Raw genomic sequence first — 19105 nt, 5'->3', positions numbered from 1 at the left:
AGCGGGAAATTCAAACAAGAACCTGGCAAATAACTTCAGCCTCGTCCTGTTTACTGACATTAAATTACTGCAAACAACAATTTATGACACATAACTGGTGTATTTTTTTCCAAATACTGAAGAGAAATCTAAAAACAAGCATAAAGAGCTGCCAATAACTTTATTTCTGCCCCTCTTGTTCGTTCACTCTCACTCTGAGGTGAGGTTAAACTAGTTAGCTCGTCAGCTAGTTAGCTAAGTTCACTGTTAGCCTAGCCTCCTTTCTTTACCTCACTTAAACCCAAACCTGACTGAAGTCCGCCGGCTAAAGTAACAAACAACCAAGTAAACATCGGATATCCAGCTATACTGACCATAATCCGTGTTGTAGATGGATAAATTTATTGTTTAATACTGTTTCCGTCTGTATATCACAGATTTTTAATGAAGTCTAACGTTTATTTTACTGAGCTTTTAGCCAAAACTCTGTCTTCAGCTCGGTTACCGGTCACTCTGCAGTGCAGAAACCCCGCCCCCAGCTCTGATATGATTGGTTCACAACGTATGAGGTCTGATATGATTGGCCGAACGCTGCATTTGAGCGCATTGTGAATGACAACAAACTGTAGATTATTTAGACAAGTAATGTACATTTACTTAGAAAGGCGGCGCTAAATAACATATAGGCTAAAGCAAAAAAAAAAAATTGCAACGCTATGCAAAATATAAAAGCACACACACACACACACACATGTACACACACACACACACACACACACACACACACACACACACACACACACACATATATATATATATATATATATATATATATATATATGTGTATACACACAGTGTCTTCTTACAAAAGTGAGTACATCTCTCACATTTCTGCAAATATTTTATAATCTCTTTTCATGGGACAACACTATAGAAATGAAACTTGGATATAACAGAGTAGTCAGTGTGCAGCTTGTATAGCAGTATATCTGAAAATAACTCAACACACAGCAATTAATGTCTAAATAGCTGGCAGCACAAGTGAGTACACCTCGTGTACATGTCCAAATTGTGTCTAATTGTGCCATTGCCTCTCCCTGGTGTCATGTGACTCGTTAGAGTTACAATGTTCCAGGTGTGAATGGGGAGCAGAGCTGTTAAATTTGGTGTTTTGGGTACAAATCGCTCATACTGGCCACTGGATATTCAATATGGCACCTCATGGCAAAGAACTTTCTGAGGATGTAAGAAATAGAGTTGTTACTCTCCACAAAGATGGCCTGGGCTATAAGAAGACTGCTAACACCCTGAAACTGAGCTATAGCACGGTGCCCAAAGTCGTACAGTGGTTTTCCAGGACAGGTTACCCAGGACCGAGCCTTGGGGGACACCAGTGGAGAGCCTGGATGGAGAGGATGTGAACCCTCTCCATGTTACCTGATAAGAGCGATCCTCCAGATAGGACTTGAACCACTTCCATGCATAACCAGTGATTCCGAGGTTGGTGAGGATGTCCAGAAGGATCGTATGGTTGACTGTGTCAAAAGCTGCTGAGAGATCAAGAAGGATCAGGACAGAAGACAATTTGGCCGATCTTGCAGATTGGAGGTTCTCCATCACTGCGATGAGGGCAGTTTCCACTCGGAACAGGCCTCGCCAGGGTCAACCAAAGAAGTTGAGTCCACATGTTCAGCGTCCTATCCAGAGGTTGGCTTCAAAAAATAGACACATGAGTACTGCCAGCATTGCTGCAGAGGTTGAAGAAGTGGAAGGTCAGCTTCAGCAATGCATCAACTCAGTCTGCATGGCTGTTTTCCCAGAAGGAAGCCTCTTCTGAAGTTGACACACAAGAAAGCCTGCAAACAGTTTTCTGAAGACAAGCAGATCAAGAACATGGATTACTGGAACCATGTCCGGTGGTCTGATGAGACCAAGATAAACTTGTTTGTTCAGATGGTGTCCAGCACATGTGGTGGCGCCCTGGTGAGGAGTACGTAGACAACTGTCTCTTGCCCACGGTCAAGCATGGTGATGGTAGCATCATGGCCTGGGGCTACATGAGTGCTGCCGGCACTGGGGAGCTGCGGTTCATTGAAGGAAACATGAATTCCAACATGTACTGTGACATTCTGAAACAGAGCATGATCCGCTCCCTTCGGAAACTGCACCGCAAACTCTAACGACCCCAAACACACCTCCAAGATGACAACTGCCTTGCTGAATGTAAACGTGATGGACTGGCCAAGTATGTCTCCAGACATAATCCCAATTGAGCACCTGTTGGGGCATCCTCAAGTGGAAGGAGGAGGAGCGCAATGTGTCCAACATCCACCAACTCCATGATGTCATCATGGAGGAGTGGAAGAGGATTCCAGTGGCAACCTGTGCAGCTCTGGTGAATTCCATGCCCAAGAGGGTTAAGGCAGTGCTAGATAATAATGGTGGCCACACAAAATATTGACACTTTGACCACAATCTAAACATATTCACAAGTTATTTAGACATTAATGGCTGTGTGTTGAGTTATTTTCAGAGGACAGTAAATCTGCACTGCTATTCAAGCTGTACACGGACTACTTTGTTATATCCAAGTTTCATTTCTGTAGTGTTCTTCCATGAAAAGATACAATAAAATATTTGCAGAAATGTGAGGGGTGTACTCACTTTTGCATACATATACAGTGGGGAAAAAAGTATTTAGTCAGTCACCAATTGTGCAAGTTCTCCCACTTAAAAAGATGAGAGAGGCCTGTAATTGACATCATAGGTAGACCTCAACTATGAGAGACAAAATGAGGAAAAAAAATTCAGAAAATCACATTGTCTGATTTTTAAAGAATGTATTTGCAAATAATGGTGGAAAATAAGTATTTGGTCAATAACAAAAGTTCATCTCAATACTTTGTTATATATCATTTGTTGGCAATGAGGTCAAACGTTTTCTGTAAGTCTTTACAAGGTTGGCACGCACCGTTGCTGGTATGTTGGCCCATTCCTCCCTGCAGATCTCCTCTAGAGCAGTGATGTTTTGGCGCTGTCGGCGAGCAACACAGACTCCAAAGGTTTTCTATGGGGTTGAGATCTGGAGACTGGCTAGGCCACTCCAGGGCCTTGAAATGCTTCTTACGAAGCCACTCCTTTGTTGCCCTGGCAGTGTGTTTGGGATCATGGTCATGCTGAAAGACCCAGCCACGTTTCATCTACAATGCCCTTGCTAATGGAAGGAGGTTTGCACTCAAAATCTCACAATACATGGCCCCATTCATTCTTTCACGTACACGGACCAGTCGTCCTGGTCTCTTTGCAGATAAACAGCCCCAAAGCATGATGTTGCCACCCCCATGCTTCACAGTTGGTATGTGTTCTTTGGATGCAACTCAGCATTCACTCTCCTCCAAACACGACGAGTTGTGTTTGTACCAAACAGTTCTACTTTGGTTTCATCTGACCATATGACATTCTCCCAATACTCTTCCAGAACATCCAAAAGCTCTCTAGTAAACTTCAGACTCACCCAAATATGTACTGGCTTAAGCGGGGGACACATCTGGCACTGCAAGATCTGAGTCCCTGGCAGCGTAGTGTGTTACTGACAGTAGCCTTTGTAACGTTGGTCCCAGCTTTCTACAGGTCATTCACTAGGTCCCCCCATGTGGTTCTGGGATTTCTGCTCACTTTGATCACTTCTTGTGATCATTTGACCCCACGGGCTGAGATCTTGCGTGAAGCCCCTGATCGAGGGAGATTAGCAGTCGTCTTGTAGGTCTTCCATTTTCTGATTATTGCTCCCACAGTAGATTTCTTCACACCAAGCCGCTTGCCTATTGCAGATTCAGTCTTCCCAGCCTGGTGCAGGTCTACAATCTTGTTTCTGGCGTCCTTCGACAGCTCTTTGGTCTTCACCATAGTGGAGTTTGGAGTGTGACTGTATGAGTTTGTGGACAGGTGTCTTTTATACAGATAACGAGGTCAAACAGGTGCCATTAATACAGGTAATGAGTGTATATATATATATATATATATATATATATACACTAATACTTTTTTGTTTGTTTTACTTGTTTGTTTCTCTTTCAATTTCAGCAAATCCAGCCCCTCCCAGTAAATCACCAAAGGTGACGGGGAAAGCTGGAACAGCAGCCACTGGGAGGGGAGTAAATCTTCAAAGGGATGTGTCATTGGCTGCTGCAAATCCTCGAGGGCCTGTGACCCGACCACCAGGCCCCAGGGGTCCAGGGCCATTGCCTGGGGTCGGCCGGGGGCATCCTCCCGGACCAGGCCGAGGACGAGGAAGAGGAGGACCTCCGCCGTTGCGATAAAGTCCTTATATGCAAAGAGACTATAGAAAAACACTAAAAGAACACAATCACAGTGCACCACAAACAGAGACACTACAATGACACATACATGGTTGTACTTCAGCCAACGAGTGCATGTACTTAGGTCACAATTAATGTTTGTTAACATATTTTGTATGTATTTGGAAGTATTTGACTTCCAAAGAATGTTAAATTATAGCAGGGCATGGAAAAGAGCATGTTTATTTGTATATAGTTTACACAATAAAATGTTTACTGTTTAATAATTATATTAAAAAGAGGAGATGAAGACAGTTTGTATTTACATTTACTTATGTTGAAAAAGCTTTATTAAATAAGCATGGATCATTTGACTTACACTACAAATACAGATAAGTATAAGTGATTAAATATTTGCATGATATTTGAGATGCACATCTTTTATAATTAATGCAAACACACTATGTGTTCAAACAACAAGCAGCAGATTACCAGTGAAAGTATCAGCCATGCATAACTACTTCATGTTTTCTACAAGGAACTTTAGACAAGTGATTTATCATCTTAGAAGGAGATACAATACCCAAGAGCTTCTACATTACAGGTTTGAAACTACTTGAAAACATGCCTTGCAGAATACAGCAAAACAGAAGCAAAATTAAAAGCAGCCATTTATAGCCAGCTTTTGATATGATGACACATAGTGCAAAGTTCAACCAAAAAAACAAAACAAAAAAGAATTCATTAGCATGGATGACCGACCATTCTCTGTTGTGGAGAATATTGTTTTTGTAAGTACATATTGTAGCCTACATACTCTAATTATTGTAGCATTTTTATTTTATCTAACTTGGTATTATTTATTGCCAGTTTTTTATGGTTTTTTGGTCCAATATGTCCTGAATTTTGGCTTCAGTCAAGAATTTTGATCCTTTAAACAAAGCCCTTATATTCACTGGAAACGTGAGATTTGTGACCATGCCATAAAATATTATCAGCTAGAGCTAGTATTGACAAAATCTGTAAGACTATTAACTAACAAGCTGCAACTCAAATAGAAAATGTTTTCATTTTTAAGAAAGTAGCTCTGTTTACACTTCTAGCATTCACGCCTAGGCGTAGGGTGTCTTGATTGTTGTTGAGATAGAGGGGCAGGGCGAAGTGTTAGAGCTACATGGCCAAATGGAGGTTTTTCAGAGACACTCCAAACAGAATGTTAAGAGGAAAAAAGAAAAACCAAGATGGCTGCACAAGCGACCAAAGAAACCCACAAATGTGAGAATTTTGTCAGTTAAAAATGACAGTAACCACTGTATTATCTTAATTTAATGTTGTTTTAGTGTATTATGGTTCTTTTCTTCATAACAAGAATAAAAAATGCTAGTAGTATGCGGATGCCTCTACTCTTCTGCAAAGGCTTTACACTAGATGTTGGGACACTGCTGTGAGGATTTGATTGAAGCCATAATTAGTAAAATCTGGTACTGATGAGTGATGATTAGTTCAGGATGACTCCAGCTCAACCCAAAGGTACTGGCTGGAGTGCCATCTTGGCACTTGGCACTAGGCACCTTCAACTTAAGCCCATGTGTGGCTGCCCCTCATTGTGATATTTTAATGTGGAAGTCAGTGGAGGTGACAGAAGGCATTTACACTATATGGCCAAAAGTATGTGGACATCCATTTGTGAAATTTCTGGCTTGCTAGATCTGGCCCGGTCAACTGTAAGTGCTATTATTGTGAAATGGAAGTGTCTAAGAGCAACAACAGCTCAGGCACAAAGACATAGACCACATAAACTCACATAATGGGACCTGATTTCAATAAAGCATATAGGTGTGTTGGTCAGGTGTCCACATACTTTTGGCCATATAGTGTTACACTGTTTGTTTGTTTTTTTTTTTTCAAAAAATGTGATGAATAAGAGTATGGAAAGTGGAGCTGCTGATGTATTAGGAATTTTTCTGTGGGATCTTTACTGTGACAGTCTTGACTTCAGTGTAGTCCTGCAGGCAGTATTCCCCCCTGCATGAATACAAGCCAAATCAGGACAGATCCATACTGACCGAATATTACAGGATCTTTCTTAGTCTGTAGCATATCTCATGACATTATAACTTGTTTCTTGAAACATGGCAGGTTGTTTTTATACTTCAATAGTCAATCAATTCAATTTCCATTCAACCCTAGTAAAGTTCTGCATGTTAAACAGCATGAACGCTAAACAGGTCTACTCACAGTTCTCTCCCACTGCCAGACATCTTAAACCCTCCAAATGGAGCCTGTACACTCACTGCATTGTAACAGTTCACCCTGGAACACAAAGTTTTTGGTTATTTTTATGTACATTAATGAATATGCAGTGGCCTCAAAGAGTATTTGGATGTTTGCACCATTATTTCTAACAGACAATTTTTTACCAAAGAACTCTTTGTGACTGTACATTTCAAAAGTGACTGGCCTGTTTCAGATGGCTGTTCTTTACATATTTGGGCAAATTGTATCCAAAATGCTTTCGTACACTTTTGAGTTCATGATCCCATCGATGAACACAAGCTCAGTGACACCACTGCCAGGGACAGACAAAGGCTGCAGCGCATTGTGTGCTCTGCTGAGAAGGTGATATGCTGCAGCCCCATCTCTCCAAGACCTGTACATCTCCAGGACTGTGGGGAGAGCGGATCGGATTATAGCAGACCCTTCTCACCCCGCACACGGACTATTTGATCCACTCCCCTCGGGCAGGAGGCTTCGGTCCATTCGGACCAGAACCTCCCGCCACAGGAACAGTTTCTTCCCCTCTGCCATTGGACTCAAGAACAATATATAATCACGTCACTTACCTCTTTATAACCCTGCCTTGATCACTTTACTTGAATTGCACTACTCCACCTGCACTGTTGTATATAGTCCTGTTGTACATGCCTTTTGTATTTTTATTTTTATTCATTCTATCTATATATTTGCATAGAGTATTTATTTATGTGGACTTAATTTTGCATGCCTATTACTACTTGTTTTTATGTTGCACCTTCATGCCGAAGCAAATTCCTAGTCTGTGAATCCTGTTCATTGACAATGGCAATAAAACTTCTTCTGATTCTGATTCTGATTCTATAAGAAAAACAGCCCTACCAAAGAGTCTACCATCCACAGAGTCTACCATCAGGCCTCACTTGCCTCAGTTAAGGTCAATGTACACAATTCCACAGTATGACACAAAAAGAAAGACGCAAGGCAAAAATGACTTCTATGGGAGAGCTGCAAGGTGAAAACCACTGTTGACCAAAAATAATGCATAGTCTTGTCTCACGTTTGTCAAAAACACTCAAGATAATATTTTGTGGACTGATGAGTGAAAAGTGGAACTTTTTGGAAGACATGGGTCCCATGACATCCGTTTTCCACCATGAGAACATCATACCAACAGTCAAACATGGTGGTGGTAGTGCGATGGTCTGAGGCTACTTTGCTTCTGCAGGACCTGGACGACTTGTTATAATTGATGGAACCATGAATTCTGCTCTCTATCAAAGAAAAAAAAACCTGAATGAGAATGGCCAAGTTGACCCAAAGCTGAAGTGTACTTGGGTTATGCAGCAGGACAATGATACAAAACACACAAGCAACTCCACGTCTGAATGGCTTAAGAGAAACAAAAGTTTTTGGAGTGGCCGAGTCAGAGTCCTGACTTAAATGGGCAGTTCGTTGCTGAAAAATTTCTGATGTAGCCTGCAAAGACGAGTGGGCAAAATTTCCTCCACAGTGATGTAAAAGACTCATCACAAGTTATCGCAAATGCTTGACTGCAGCTGTTACTGCCAAGAGTCGAGCAACCAGTTATTAGATTTAGGGGGACATGGTTGATACAGGTTTTGAATAAATCTTCAATTAAGCTACATTTTTGTTCACTTGCAAATCACAGCACTGTATATATTTACCAGTGTCACAATATAAATTCTGACCTAATATAGATGGACAGATAGATGAACAGACACAATAGATACCTTGATAGACAATGTACACACAGGCAAAAAGATAAGACAGAATATACCACACAGTGCCCGTCTGCATCGCAGAGGAGACAGTCAGGGCTTTGTTGATGTCTGTGGTAAAAACGCCAGCTGCCAGGCCGTACTGACTGTGATTGGCTCTCTGGATGACCTCCTCCATACTCTTGAACTTAAGGATCAGCTGCACTGGCCCAAAGATCTAAAACACATTACAGAAACAAGGCATTCAAAGCTAAACCAATCTACAGGGTTAGAAGATTTGGATGTTGCTAGCATACACATATAACTAATTAAATAACTCAGACATTAACTCTTTAAATGGCCAGGACCCACTGGCAGGTCCAAAATTTTACAAACATTTACAAATTTATGTAATTCAAGATCAACTCAAGTAGTTTGCACTGTAGTCCATGTAGTGACTGAATAAGAAGCCTTAGTATGTAATTAGTCTTGGATTTTAAGGGGCTAACCTGTTAACTTGCTGGCTTATGCACGAGTGTGGAGCCACATTCGAGCCTTGCAGTTTAGGACAGCACAACAAGAGTAATGATGATAGACCTCTAAGAGTTAACCAGAATGATATGATCGAATACAGACAAAATATACATTAATTTATTATGGTTTTATTATCCGTGTACCTCCTCTTTAGCAATCCTCATGTCATCCGTGACCTCAGAGAAGACAGTGGGCTGAATGTAAAGACCCTTCTGACCCCAAGGAACCCCGCCGCACTCCAGTCGAGCCCCTTCACGTCGGCCACTCTCAATCAACTCAAGGATTTTATCATACTGTTTCCTGTCAATCTACACCACAATGAAGAGTTTCGTGAAATTGGAGATGGACTAAAACTTTAATATCCCAACTTACAGGGAGTGTGTCCAAAAATTTGTCTAACGTTAATGAAGCAAGACTCTTGTTACAAAAACAGTAATGACATTAGAGCCATAATTAATCTTTTAGTACTTTTACTTTTGATACTTAAGTACATCTGAAGGCAAATACTTTTCTACTTTTACTCAAGTGGAGGTCTAAAGGGAGGAACTTCTACTTTTACTGGAGTAATATTTTACCCTGGGTATCTCTACTTTAACTCAAGTACATGGTTTGTGTACTTCATTCACCACTGTTCACCAACATCTTAATATTTTAATGATATCTTTTTTCTTAAATTTGTTTTTGAGAAAGGTCCTAAGAAAAAGTTGTGTTCTTAAAGTCAATTTCAAATTGTTCTCACCTTTGTACTCTTGAGTGTCTGTAGATTCTGTTCTTATTTAAGAAAAAAATCCCAAAAAAGACAGCATTGGTGAATGTCAGAGTCTTCACAAAAGCTGTCTGAGTGGGTTTAAAGAAGAACAGTTGGTGAATGAGGCTCATTGTTCTTATGAACATTTTCCAGAACATTAACTCATTCTGATATCCGATGACAATGTAGTATTCGAGAACAGTTTATGTGGAAAGTTGTGAGAATGTTTGAAATGTCCAGTTTATTTTTATGTTTATGTTTATGTTCCCAGAACATTTTTCTAGAACGTTACCTTAGCAAAAATTTAACATTGTCATAATTTAAACAATTATTCAAATGGAGTTGAGGTCATGAATTACTAACACAAATAATGGACATTTTAGGACATTCTGGGAACATTCCAAATATATGTTCCCACAACCAAAATAACATGTTAGGGGAACACATTTGGGATGTGAAATTGTAAATTGGGACATAACTCTCCACTCCTTAAACGGACATAAAACTGAGATGGTCAGGTGGGATGTATCTTAGAAATCCAGCCTACAATTGACCATACTGGGCTAAGAGAACATTTAAATTGTAAAAATTCTCCATCAAATGGTCAGGCAATTGACCTTTCCATGAGCTCCCCACAAATGAATTCTTTTGTAGCTACTGTTGCAAGACTGGACAAACAGAAATTATTTTTTTTATCATTATATTATGGTCATTATATGGTCTTATAAGGTGAAACATACAGAATCCACATCAGCTCCATGGCACTTCCACTTGTGTCCCAACGGGTTCAATGCTCTTGCCTCTTATCTTTTCCCTCTATACATGCTTTCTTAGTGTTATATCTTCTAATGGTTCTCTTACCACAAGCTATCCTTTCCTTTCCCTCTTCTGACACCAAGTTTCACAGCCTGGGATATCTAGCTACCAAAGCTACTCCATCATTTTCACTGCAATTTCATTGAAGCTTCTAACATTCTACAGGTACGGTAGTTGCATCATGCAAGTGTTATTCTAATTCTTATTTTTAATTCTAAAAAATATAGAGTGAAAGATAAAATAGCTGCTTTCGTACACCAACTATGTATTAATACACTACAAACCTGCCTAGTATTTGCACAAACTATGGACAAGATGGCATTAAAGAGGATGAAGTCTTTGTACCTGTGGTCCTTGGTCTACATTGGCCAGAAGAGGGTTTCCCAGGACCCTTTTGAGAGCTTTCTCCACACTGAGGCGTACAAACTCATCATAGATGGGCTCTTCCACAAAGACCCTGGAGCCAGCAAGACAGCACTGGCCTTGGTTAAAGAACAGTCCATGATGGGCCTCCTGCACAGCATGCTCCACTGAAACATCACATCATCGCCATCAATGGCAGATTCTTTAGATGTTTTCACATATTATTTACTTGCTTGCTTGCAAATAATATGTGAAACCTTTAGAAATTTAGGGGGCCAAGCAAGGAGGTTTGCTTGGCCCCTTGAAATTGCTAAAGGTTTGGGACTTGATTTTAACTTATCCAACAGGGTTTTGAATAGTGAGTACTCCAGTGAAATTCCATGAAATGTCTAGACTGTAATGCAACAGGTCAATCCAATCCAGTTTGATAAATTACAGATTATAACCTCCACCTTTACAGATCAAAAACCAAAAACCAAGCCCATAGTTTACAGACCAAAAGCAAAAAAAAGTAAGTATTTATTTATAGAGATTAGTCATGTAGGCTTGTCCAGCTCAAATATGCATGATTCAACTAATCTAACTATCAAGGCCTTCATACTTTAAACAGATGTGTCAGTGCAGATACAGCACTAAAGTATGCTATACTATTGTCATTCAAGAGTGGGATTGAACAAAACAGTTAGTTGATAACAAACTTGTTGTACAAGGCTTTACTTCAGTAAAGTAAACTCTTAAAAGCCTATGCCTTCATGGATACTCACAGTCAGCATCTGCAAAGACAATATTGGGATTTTTTCCACCCAGCTCCAAAGTGACTCGTTTTAGATTACTTTTGCCAGCGGCTTTCTGAACGAGCTTGCCAACCTGCCATTAGCACAAAGCACACCAATCCTGATCAGACTTCCTCAGGTCACAGATTGTACACAGGAAATGGCACAAGTCATTAATGAGCATTTACATGGTCGCTACCACATTATGGACATTATGTATGAATATAACAGATATTATTGCTTAGTTAAGGCTTAGTCTTTGCATGAACAGACCTCAGTGGATCCAGTGAAGGCCACTTTGTCAATGTCCATGTGGTGGGCGATGGCGTGTCCAGCTGTAGGCCCATACCCCGGCACCACGTTAACCACACCAGGAGGAAATCCTGCCTGTTTTTTAAAAGAGCAGAAAAACAATGAGCCAAGACATGTTTGATTTCTGATGTGTGCTTCTTTAGTTAACACTAAGAAATGATTGGCTAACGATGGACTCGGAATGTTACCAAACTCCTCTCTCTCTCACTCTCTCTCTCTCTCTCTACATATATGTGTGTGTGTATGTATGTTTACCATCCTCATAATGTCATGCCACTCTACTACTCTTACTACTCTACTTCTCAACTGGACTGCAAGGAGCCTGTTGTCTCTACACAGTAAAATTATGTTAGTTAGCATAGCTAAGACTTTGTTAGCTATAAGTTGCACCTCAAATAAAGATAAAGCTCCAAAAAGGTGTTGTCCACCTCAGTTGTCATCACTTGGTACTTTCCACAAGTACCCCCAATCCCACAGTAATAACAAGTTCTAAACCACATCAATTTATCAGTACAATCCAGTTTTTGGTAGCAACATTAACCTAAAATCTTTCGTTGTAAACTAAAGAAGCAAACTTTGATTGATCAGCTGCATATGGGGTAAGTGATAAATCATGTTAATTGGAATTTTTGCCAAACAATTCCTTTAATTCCTTTATTCCTTTTGTGAGTGAAAAAAGAGTGAACATAGTACAACATATTAGAAATTCTTGGAAACCTATTCCCCCTGATATTTTTACTTCATTGAAAGAAGTATTAGAAGTAAGTACTCTTGTACTTTGACTCAAGTAGAAATATAGATTTACAAATACCCCTTGCACAATGCTTCACCATATTGTCCAGTTTTTCAGCAGGAACCTGGGCACAGTTACAGTGGCTGAGCTACATGATGCAATTCACCACAGCGCCCCCTGAGGCAGACCAATGCTGGAGGTCTACTTATTTTAGAACACTGCTCAAAAGCTCACCTCTTTGTGGGTGAAGCAGGTCAACAATGACCTTCACCTGAATTTGTATTTGAGTACCTATTTTCCACTAATGGATTTCAGACTTTCAATGGATTAATTACAGAATCTCAACCCCCCAGGCCCCCATAAATTTCCCAGTTACAGGGAGAGGAATCATGCTCTTATTGGTTAATATTGCTTAGCCCTGCCTGCTGGTGCACAGTGATGCAATCAAGAATAATAAGATGTTTTACAGGAGGGGCAACAGTCACTGTATTTAGATGGAACATTATGGAAAAATAACAAATTCTTTTAAATTATAAGATGGAGGTAAAAAGTTCAGGTTGCCTTTAAGAGGCAATAATAACCAATCTGAGCTATTCAGTTAGTTAGTTATTTAAATAAAAGCAAGTAAAGTCCAAGTGAGAAGCCTAATAAAAAAAAAACAGATCAGTCAGTAGAGGTAGGTTTCACTCTAGAACTGCTGATTTAAAATGGAACCTCTAGAATGAGTTTGGCCATATGCAGGGCAGTGAGGGGCGTCTGCTCGGCCGGTTTCAGCACCACCGTGTTGCCACAGCACAGCGCTGGAGCGATTTTCCATACCAGCATCATCAGAGGGAAGTTCCACTGGGACAAACACAACAGAAAACTAAGAACAAGCATACAAACAACAAACGTAATAAGGCCAAGTTAGCAGCTAGCTTGTCTGTAAGACTTAGCACTCCTCTTTGGAAAGGTTCTCAAGGTTTATTTGGTTGAAAAGGGCTGTTGAGTGGTCCTGCATAGTAATATCACTCATCTTAGTAGTGATTAGTACAGTGATTGAGATGTAAACAGCTGTTTAGAGAAGTTTTATATGAAATGGTCTACAATACAAGTAGAGAATATTTTATTTACTCTCCAAAATGACCAGTGAACCTACATGTCTTCTGAGTGTTTTATAAGTAAAGCACCTGACTGAATGTGCCCGACCTTAATTCAATCACATTTAGCAGGCTAAGGATTTTCCACTAGGGGGTGTTATTGGTGCTTCATATCAATGACACCGTGTGTCCTCCTTATATGTAATATATAATATACTATATATAAATATTATATTATATTACATTATATCATAGTAAAACAGTGTCAAATCTGGAATAATACATTTTCATTAGGTACTACTTTTCTTTGTGACACTCCTGCATGTAGCCCTCCACCATGATTTTTTAAAAATATGTTCTAAGCCAAAGCTTTAACTCATAAATATTGTAAAACAATTATTCAGACATGAGGCAGTGTATTCATAACCAGTTCATGTAATGATTTTCAGTGAAGGAGCTGTTTTGTTGATTTGAAATTGAACATATCTTCTACAGAGAACACACTGCACATTTTGAAGCACAATTACATTGAAGCAAAAAACATAGTGTGGCCTGTGCTGTGCAAAAGTCAGGGTGTCACGCATCTCTCTAGGGACTCCATTTCCCAGAAGCCACAGGGGATCACATGGTTCTTAGCCCTCCATCTTACTCCAATCACCTCTCTCCGTCGCTTGAGTACTAACTGATTACACCTGTTCTAAGAATATTAGTTTAGTATAAAGCCTGGGCTTTTTGTCTAGTTCGATGTGAGGTATTGCTTCTTATTCAAGAGTTACTGAGTGGTATTTTCTTCTGTCTGTTGTGATTTTCTGTCTTTTCACTCTGTTAACTGTTTTTGACTTTTAATCTTTTTGCCTTTGCCCTTTGGACTTTGTTCGCCTTGTTATATTTGTCTTTTTGTCTGTTTGTCTTCTTTGCCTGTTTTTTGACTTTTGGATTACGACTCAAATATTAAAGCCTCACCCTTTATTATTTTAATCATGAACATCTGAGTTATTTTGCCTCTTTACACAGGGCCTATTTTTATTTCATGTTTTATATATTCCCATATGTTAAACTCAAATAAATAGAAATTGCACTAAAATGTGCTAAATTTTATTTTTAGGAAAAAATGTAAACTTATTTTCACTTATAAAATCAACAAATATGACATTCAGCATTTAAATTACAAGTGTATATGTAAAGCAAAGCAGCTGATATCTACTTACAGGAATAATTTGACCGCACACTCCAACTGGCTCATGCCGTGTGAACGTGAAATACTCCCCATCTACAGAGAAATGTGATTTACATATGATTTGATGTTGGGGAAAATTGTTAAGGTGAATTTATACAATTCATTTAATTCTCCCCTTGCCCCTTAAAACAGACGTTCATCAAAAGATTCAGGCTTTAAGATGGCTTCTACTACTGTTTTTAGCTACATCAGATCCTTTTGTCCATTTTTATAGATCACTGTTTCCCAATCCTGGCCCTGGAGGACCCCCTGTCCTGTACAATTTGTATTTTCCTGACAAAACACACCCACTTCAACTCAGGAAGAGCTTGTTAATTAGCAGATTAGTTGGATCTGGTGTGTTGAGAGCAGGGCAAACACTAAATGTGCAGGGCATGAGTTCCTCCAAGACTCAGGTATGTGGTTGTAGCTGGTATAGTGTAGTGGGTAACACCTCTGCTTTCTATGCTGTAGACTGGGGTTCAATCCCTTGCCTGAGCACGTACCCTACACTTTACCATTAAGAGTCCTTGGCAAGACTCCCAACACTACCTGGGCATACTTGTATAAAATGATCAAATTGTAATTTACTCTGCCAAAATACTGTAAATGTAAATGGTATGCAATACACTGGGCATGCAGTTTGCTTGGTGGGAAGCTTCCACTATTTGTTAGCTACATTAGTCTTGTAGTAACTGTCAGACATCCAACAAGTATTGGCTGATCAATTGTCTTTCAGGGTTAAGGGAACTATTGGATAAATGTGATTTGTTGATGAACTATCCCCCCACCCCAGTGACTCACCTACAGGTATAGTTTTGCCCTGGATCTTGTCCGCCCAGCCTGCATAATACCTCAGCGTCTTTATGCTGGCCATGAGGTCCACAAAGTAGGCCATCAAAAACAGCTTCCCAGAGTTTACAGATTCCATAGTCTATAGACCAAAAAAAGGGTGGGACCACCATAGAGCAGGTACTATTTAGGTGGTGGGTCATTCTCAGCACTGCACTGACACTGACGTGGTGGTGGTGTGTAAGTGTGTGTTGTGCTCATATGAGTGGATCAGACAGAGCGCTGAGAATCATCCATCACCCAAATAATATCAGCTCTGTGGGTGTTCTGACTACTGAAGAACAGGGTAATAGGGGGCTAACAAAGTATGCAGAGAAACAGTCTGTAACTGTAGAACTACAGAGTGCACCTATATAGTAAGTGGAGCTGAGAAAATTGACATTCAGGGTAGAAACAAAGAAGTATACTTAATAAAGTGGCCAGCTGGTGTACAGTTTTAGTCTTACAGCCAGTAGGAGCCGATCTCTTTCCACCAGATCAGCCAGCCTGTTGAGGAGCAGCCCCCGGTCAGACGCGTCCATCCGTCTCCATAGCGATCCCAGCTGGAAGGCTCGCCTAGCGCAGCTCACTGCCTTGTCTACGTCCTCCTGCGGAGCAGAGCGCTAGTGAACTGCAATTCAATACAACACATTCATCTGTAGCAACCGGTCAAATGACTGGACACACTGACGGCATGTGATTTTTTTCTTTATGACCACTTGCTGACCTTTCTTTATCCCTAAGCATTGAACAGGCTGTTATTGTTACTGTGCCTTTAAGACTGAAAATGTAAATGAGCTGTGTTCTGATTGGCTGCCATGTATTGTGTTTCATTGACAAAGCAGTCCACACTAATATGCTGCTTATAACTTCAGTGTAAAAGGGCAGCGCTAAACTGTGGTAAGCTGATTAGGATTTATATATCGCTGCTTGTATCTTCATTTTTCAGTTTTTGACATAATTTGAAAATGTCTGTTGTCCTTTACATTGTATGTAAATTTCATGACGAAAGGACCAAAAAGAAACGATCTAAAATGACTTGGAAAGAACTCTGGTTCCATTGACTTACATTCAAAGTAAAGTGTGTTTTTTCCCTGTCCTGTAAAGTCATTTTGGAGATACAAGGTTTTCTTCCAACGACAACATGTACATATATGCACCTTTTAAACAATATAAGAATGCTTTTTAAGAATTTGTTAAAAGATATAAGAAGGATTTTTGGTTCTCTTCATATACAACCCCAATTCCAATGAAGTTGGGACGTTGTGTAAAACATAAATAAAAACAGAATACGATGATTTGCAAATCCTTTTCAACCTATATTCATTTGAATACACTACAAAGACAAGATATTTAATGTTCAAACGGATAAACTTCATTGTTTTTGCAAATATTCACTCATTTTGAATTTGATGCCTGAAAGGCTCAGTCGTTCACAAGCAAGGATGGGGTGAGGTTCACCACTTTGTGAACAACTGCGTGAGCAAATAGTCCAACAGTTTAAGAACAAAGTTTCTCAACGTGCAATTGCAAGGAATTTAGGGATTTCATCATCTACAGTCCATAATATCATCAAAAGATTCAGAGAATCTGGAGAAATCTCTGCAATGCCCATGACCTTTGATCCCTGAGGCGGCACTGCATTAAAAACCGACATCATTCTGTAACGGATATTACCACATGGGCTCAGGAACACTTCAGGAAACCATTGTCAGTGAACACAGTTCGTCGCTCCATCTACAAGTGCAAGTTAAAACTCTGCCATGCAAAGCAAAAGCCATAAATCAACAATACCCAGAAACACCGCCGGCTTCTCTGGGCCCGAGCTCATCTGAGATGGACTGACTCAAAGTGGAAAAGTGTCCTGTGGTCTGACGAGTCCACATTTCAAATTGTTTTTGGAAATCATGGATGTTATGTCCTCCGGGCCAAAGAGGAAAAGGACTGTCTGGATTGTTATCAGTGCAAAGTTAAAAAGCCAGGATCTCTGATGGTATATGGGTGTGTTAGTGCCCATGGCATGGGTAACTTGCACATCTGTGAAGGCACCATTAATGCTGAAAGGTACATACAGGTTTTTGGAGCAACATATGCTGCCATCCAAGCAGCGTCTTTTTCAGGGACATCCTGCTTATTTCAGCAAGACAATGCCAAGCCACGTTCTGCACGTGTTACAACAGCGTGGCTTCGTAGTAAAAGAGTGCAGGTGCTAGACTGGCCTGCCTGCAGTCCAGACCTGTCTCCCATTGAAAATGTGTGGCTTATTATGAAGCGCAAAATATGACAACGGAGACCCCGGACTGCTGAGCAACTGAAGTTGTACATCAAGCAAGAATGGGAAATAATTCCACCTACAAAGTTTCAACTATTAGTGTCCTCAGTTCCCAAATGCTTATTGAGTGTTGTTAAAAGGAAAGGTGATGTAACACAGTGGTAAACACATCCCTGTCCCAACTTCTTTGGAACGTGTTGCAGGCATCAAATTCAAAATGAGTGAATATTTGCAAAAACAATAAAGTTTATCCGTTTGAACATTAAATATCTTGTCTTTGTAGTGTATTCAATTGAATATAGGTTGAAAAGGATTTGCAAATCATCGAATTCTGTTTTTATTTATGTTTTACACAACGTCCCAACTTCATTGGAATTGGGGTTGTAGATATCTTAAAAGCTTACATTTTTTTCGAAATAATAACATTCATGTCTATGTATGAAATTATTTCCAAAAAGTACCTTAGGAGGCTCCTCATGAAACTGCTTGAAAGCCAAGAGTGTGTAAAGCTGCATCAAAGCAACAAGGGCTACTTTTACTAACAATAAACTTTTCATTTATTTTACATTAATTTGATATATTCATTTCATAGTTTTGTGGAAATAATAAAAATAAAGAACATAAAACATAATTTACAAGTAATTAAATAGTAGCTTCAAAAACTAAATGTAATTTGTTACAGCTTCCATCATTTTGAGGAGACTCGTTTTAAGCTTTTAAGGAAGTTTCAGGAATATTTTTTTCCACACCTCCAAAGTTCAGTCTTAGAAGTTGGTTGCATTTTCTGCTTCTCACAATCCAAGTAATTCCAAACACAGTCAATGTTGTTGAGATCTGGACTGGCCAGCCCATTGTTCTCAATGATCTATGTTTATAATTTATACTAATTTGACCTTAATTTATACCGTAATTGAAAATATGATATTATGTTATATTGTGTATATTGTATATTATGTTTCCACCAATTTTTAGACACTTATTGTACTTGGTTTCCGCTTTGCCTGGAAATTCGATAAATCAAAAAGTGTTCTCTGACTTTCCTGCAGCACTGTAGTTTGAGTCTGTGATCTCATTGCGGATGCATGTTGGATCTCAGGCTCACCGCATTCCCCTCCTCCACTTCACAGATACATTCTCCTGTAGCCGGGTTCAGCACGGCCATCTTGCGGCCGCTGCT

At 39.8% G+C, this 19105-nt stretch overlaps 2 protein-coding genes across 2 annotated transcripts in view; one reads left to right on the top strand and one right to left on the bottom strand.

The window, feature by feature from the left end:
• The window catches only part of tmc2b (transmembrane channel-like 2b), a 33512-nt gene extending 28937 nt beyond the window's left edge, over positions 1 to 4575 (top strand). Inside the window, exon 20 of the mRNA XM_037531481.1 lies at positions 4063 to 4575. Within this exon, the coding sequence (XP_037387378.1) occupies positions 4063 to 4298 (236 nt within the window). The 3' untranslated portion in view covers positions 4299 to 4575. The remainder of the gene's footprint in view (positions 1 to 4062) is intronic.
• A 1492-nt stretch (positions 4576 to 6067) lies between these two features.
• Positions 6068 to 19105, bottom strand: LOC108434468 (retinal dehydrogenase 1). The gene is made up of 12 exons (XM_017709627.2): positions 19031 to 19105; positions 16124 to 16264; positions 15630 to 15759; positions 14818 to 14879; positions 13245 to 13373; positions 11759 to 11872; positions 11477 to 11579; positions 10695 to 10879; positions 8929 to 9093; positions 8332 to 8489; positions 6516 to 6590; positions 6068 to 6302 (listed from the first exon to the last, which is right to left on the bottom strand). Exons 1-12 carry the CDS (start codon positions 19088 to 19090, stop codon positions 6230 to 6232), a joined length of 1395 nt encoding a protein of 464 aa, XP_017565116.2. The 5' UTR covers positions 19091 to 19105; the 3' UTR covers positions 6068 to 6229.

The sequence above is a fragment of the Pygocentrus nattereri genome, chromosome 20 (assembly GCF_015220715.1).
Source record: "Pygocentrus nattereri isolate fPygNat1 chromosome 20, fPygNat1.pri, whole genome shotgun sequence".
NCBI lineage: Eukaryota > Metazoa > Chordata > Actinopteri > Characiformes > Serrasalmidae > Pygocentrus > Pygocentrus nattereri.
Note: the sequence above shows the minus strand (reverse complement) of the source record. Positions and strands in the feature narration are given on the sequence as shown.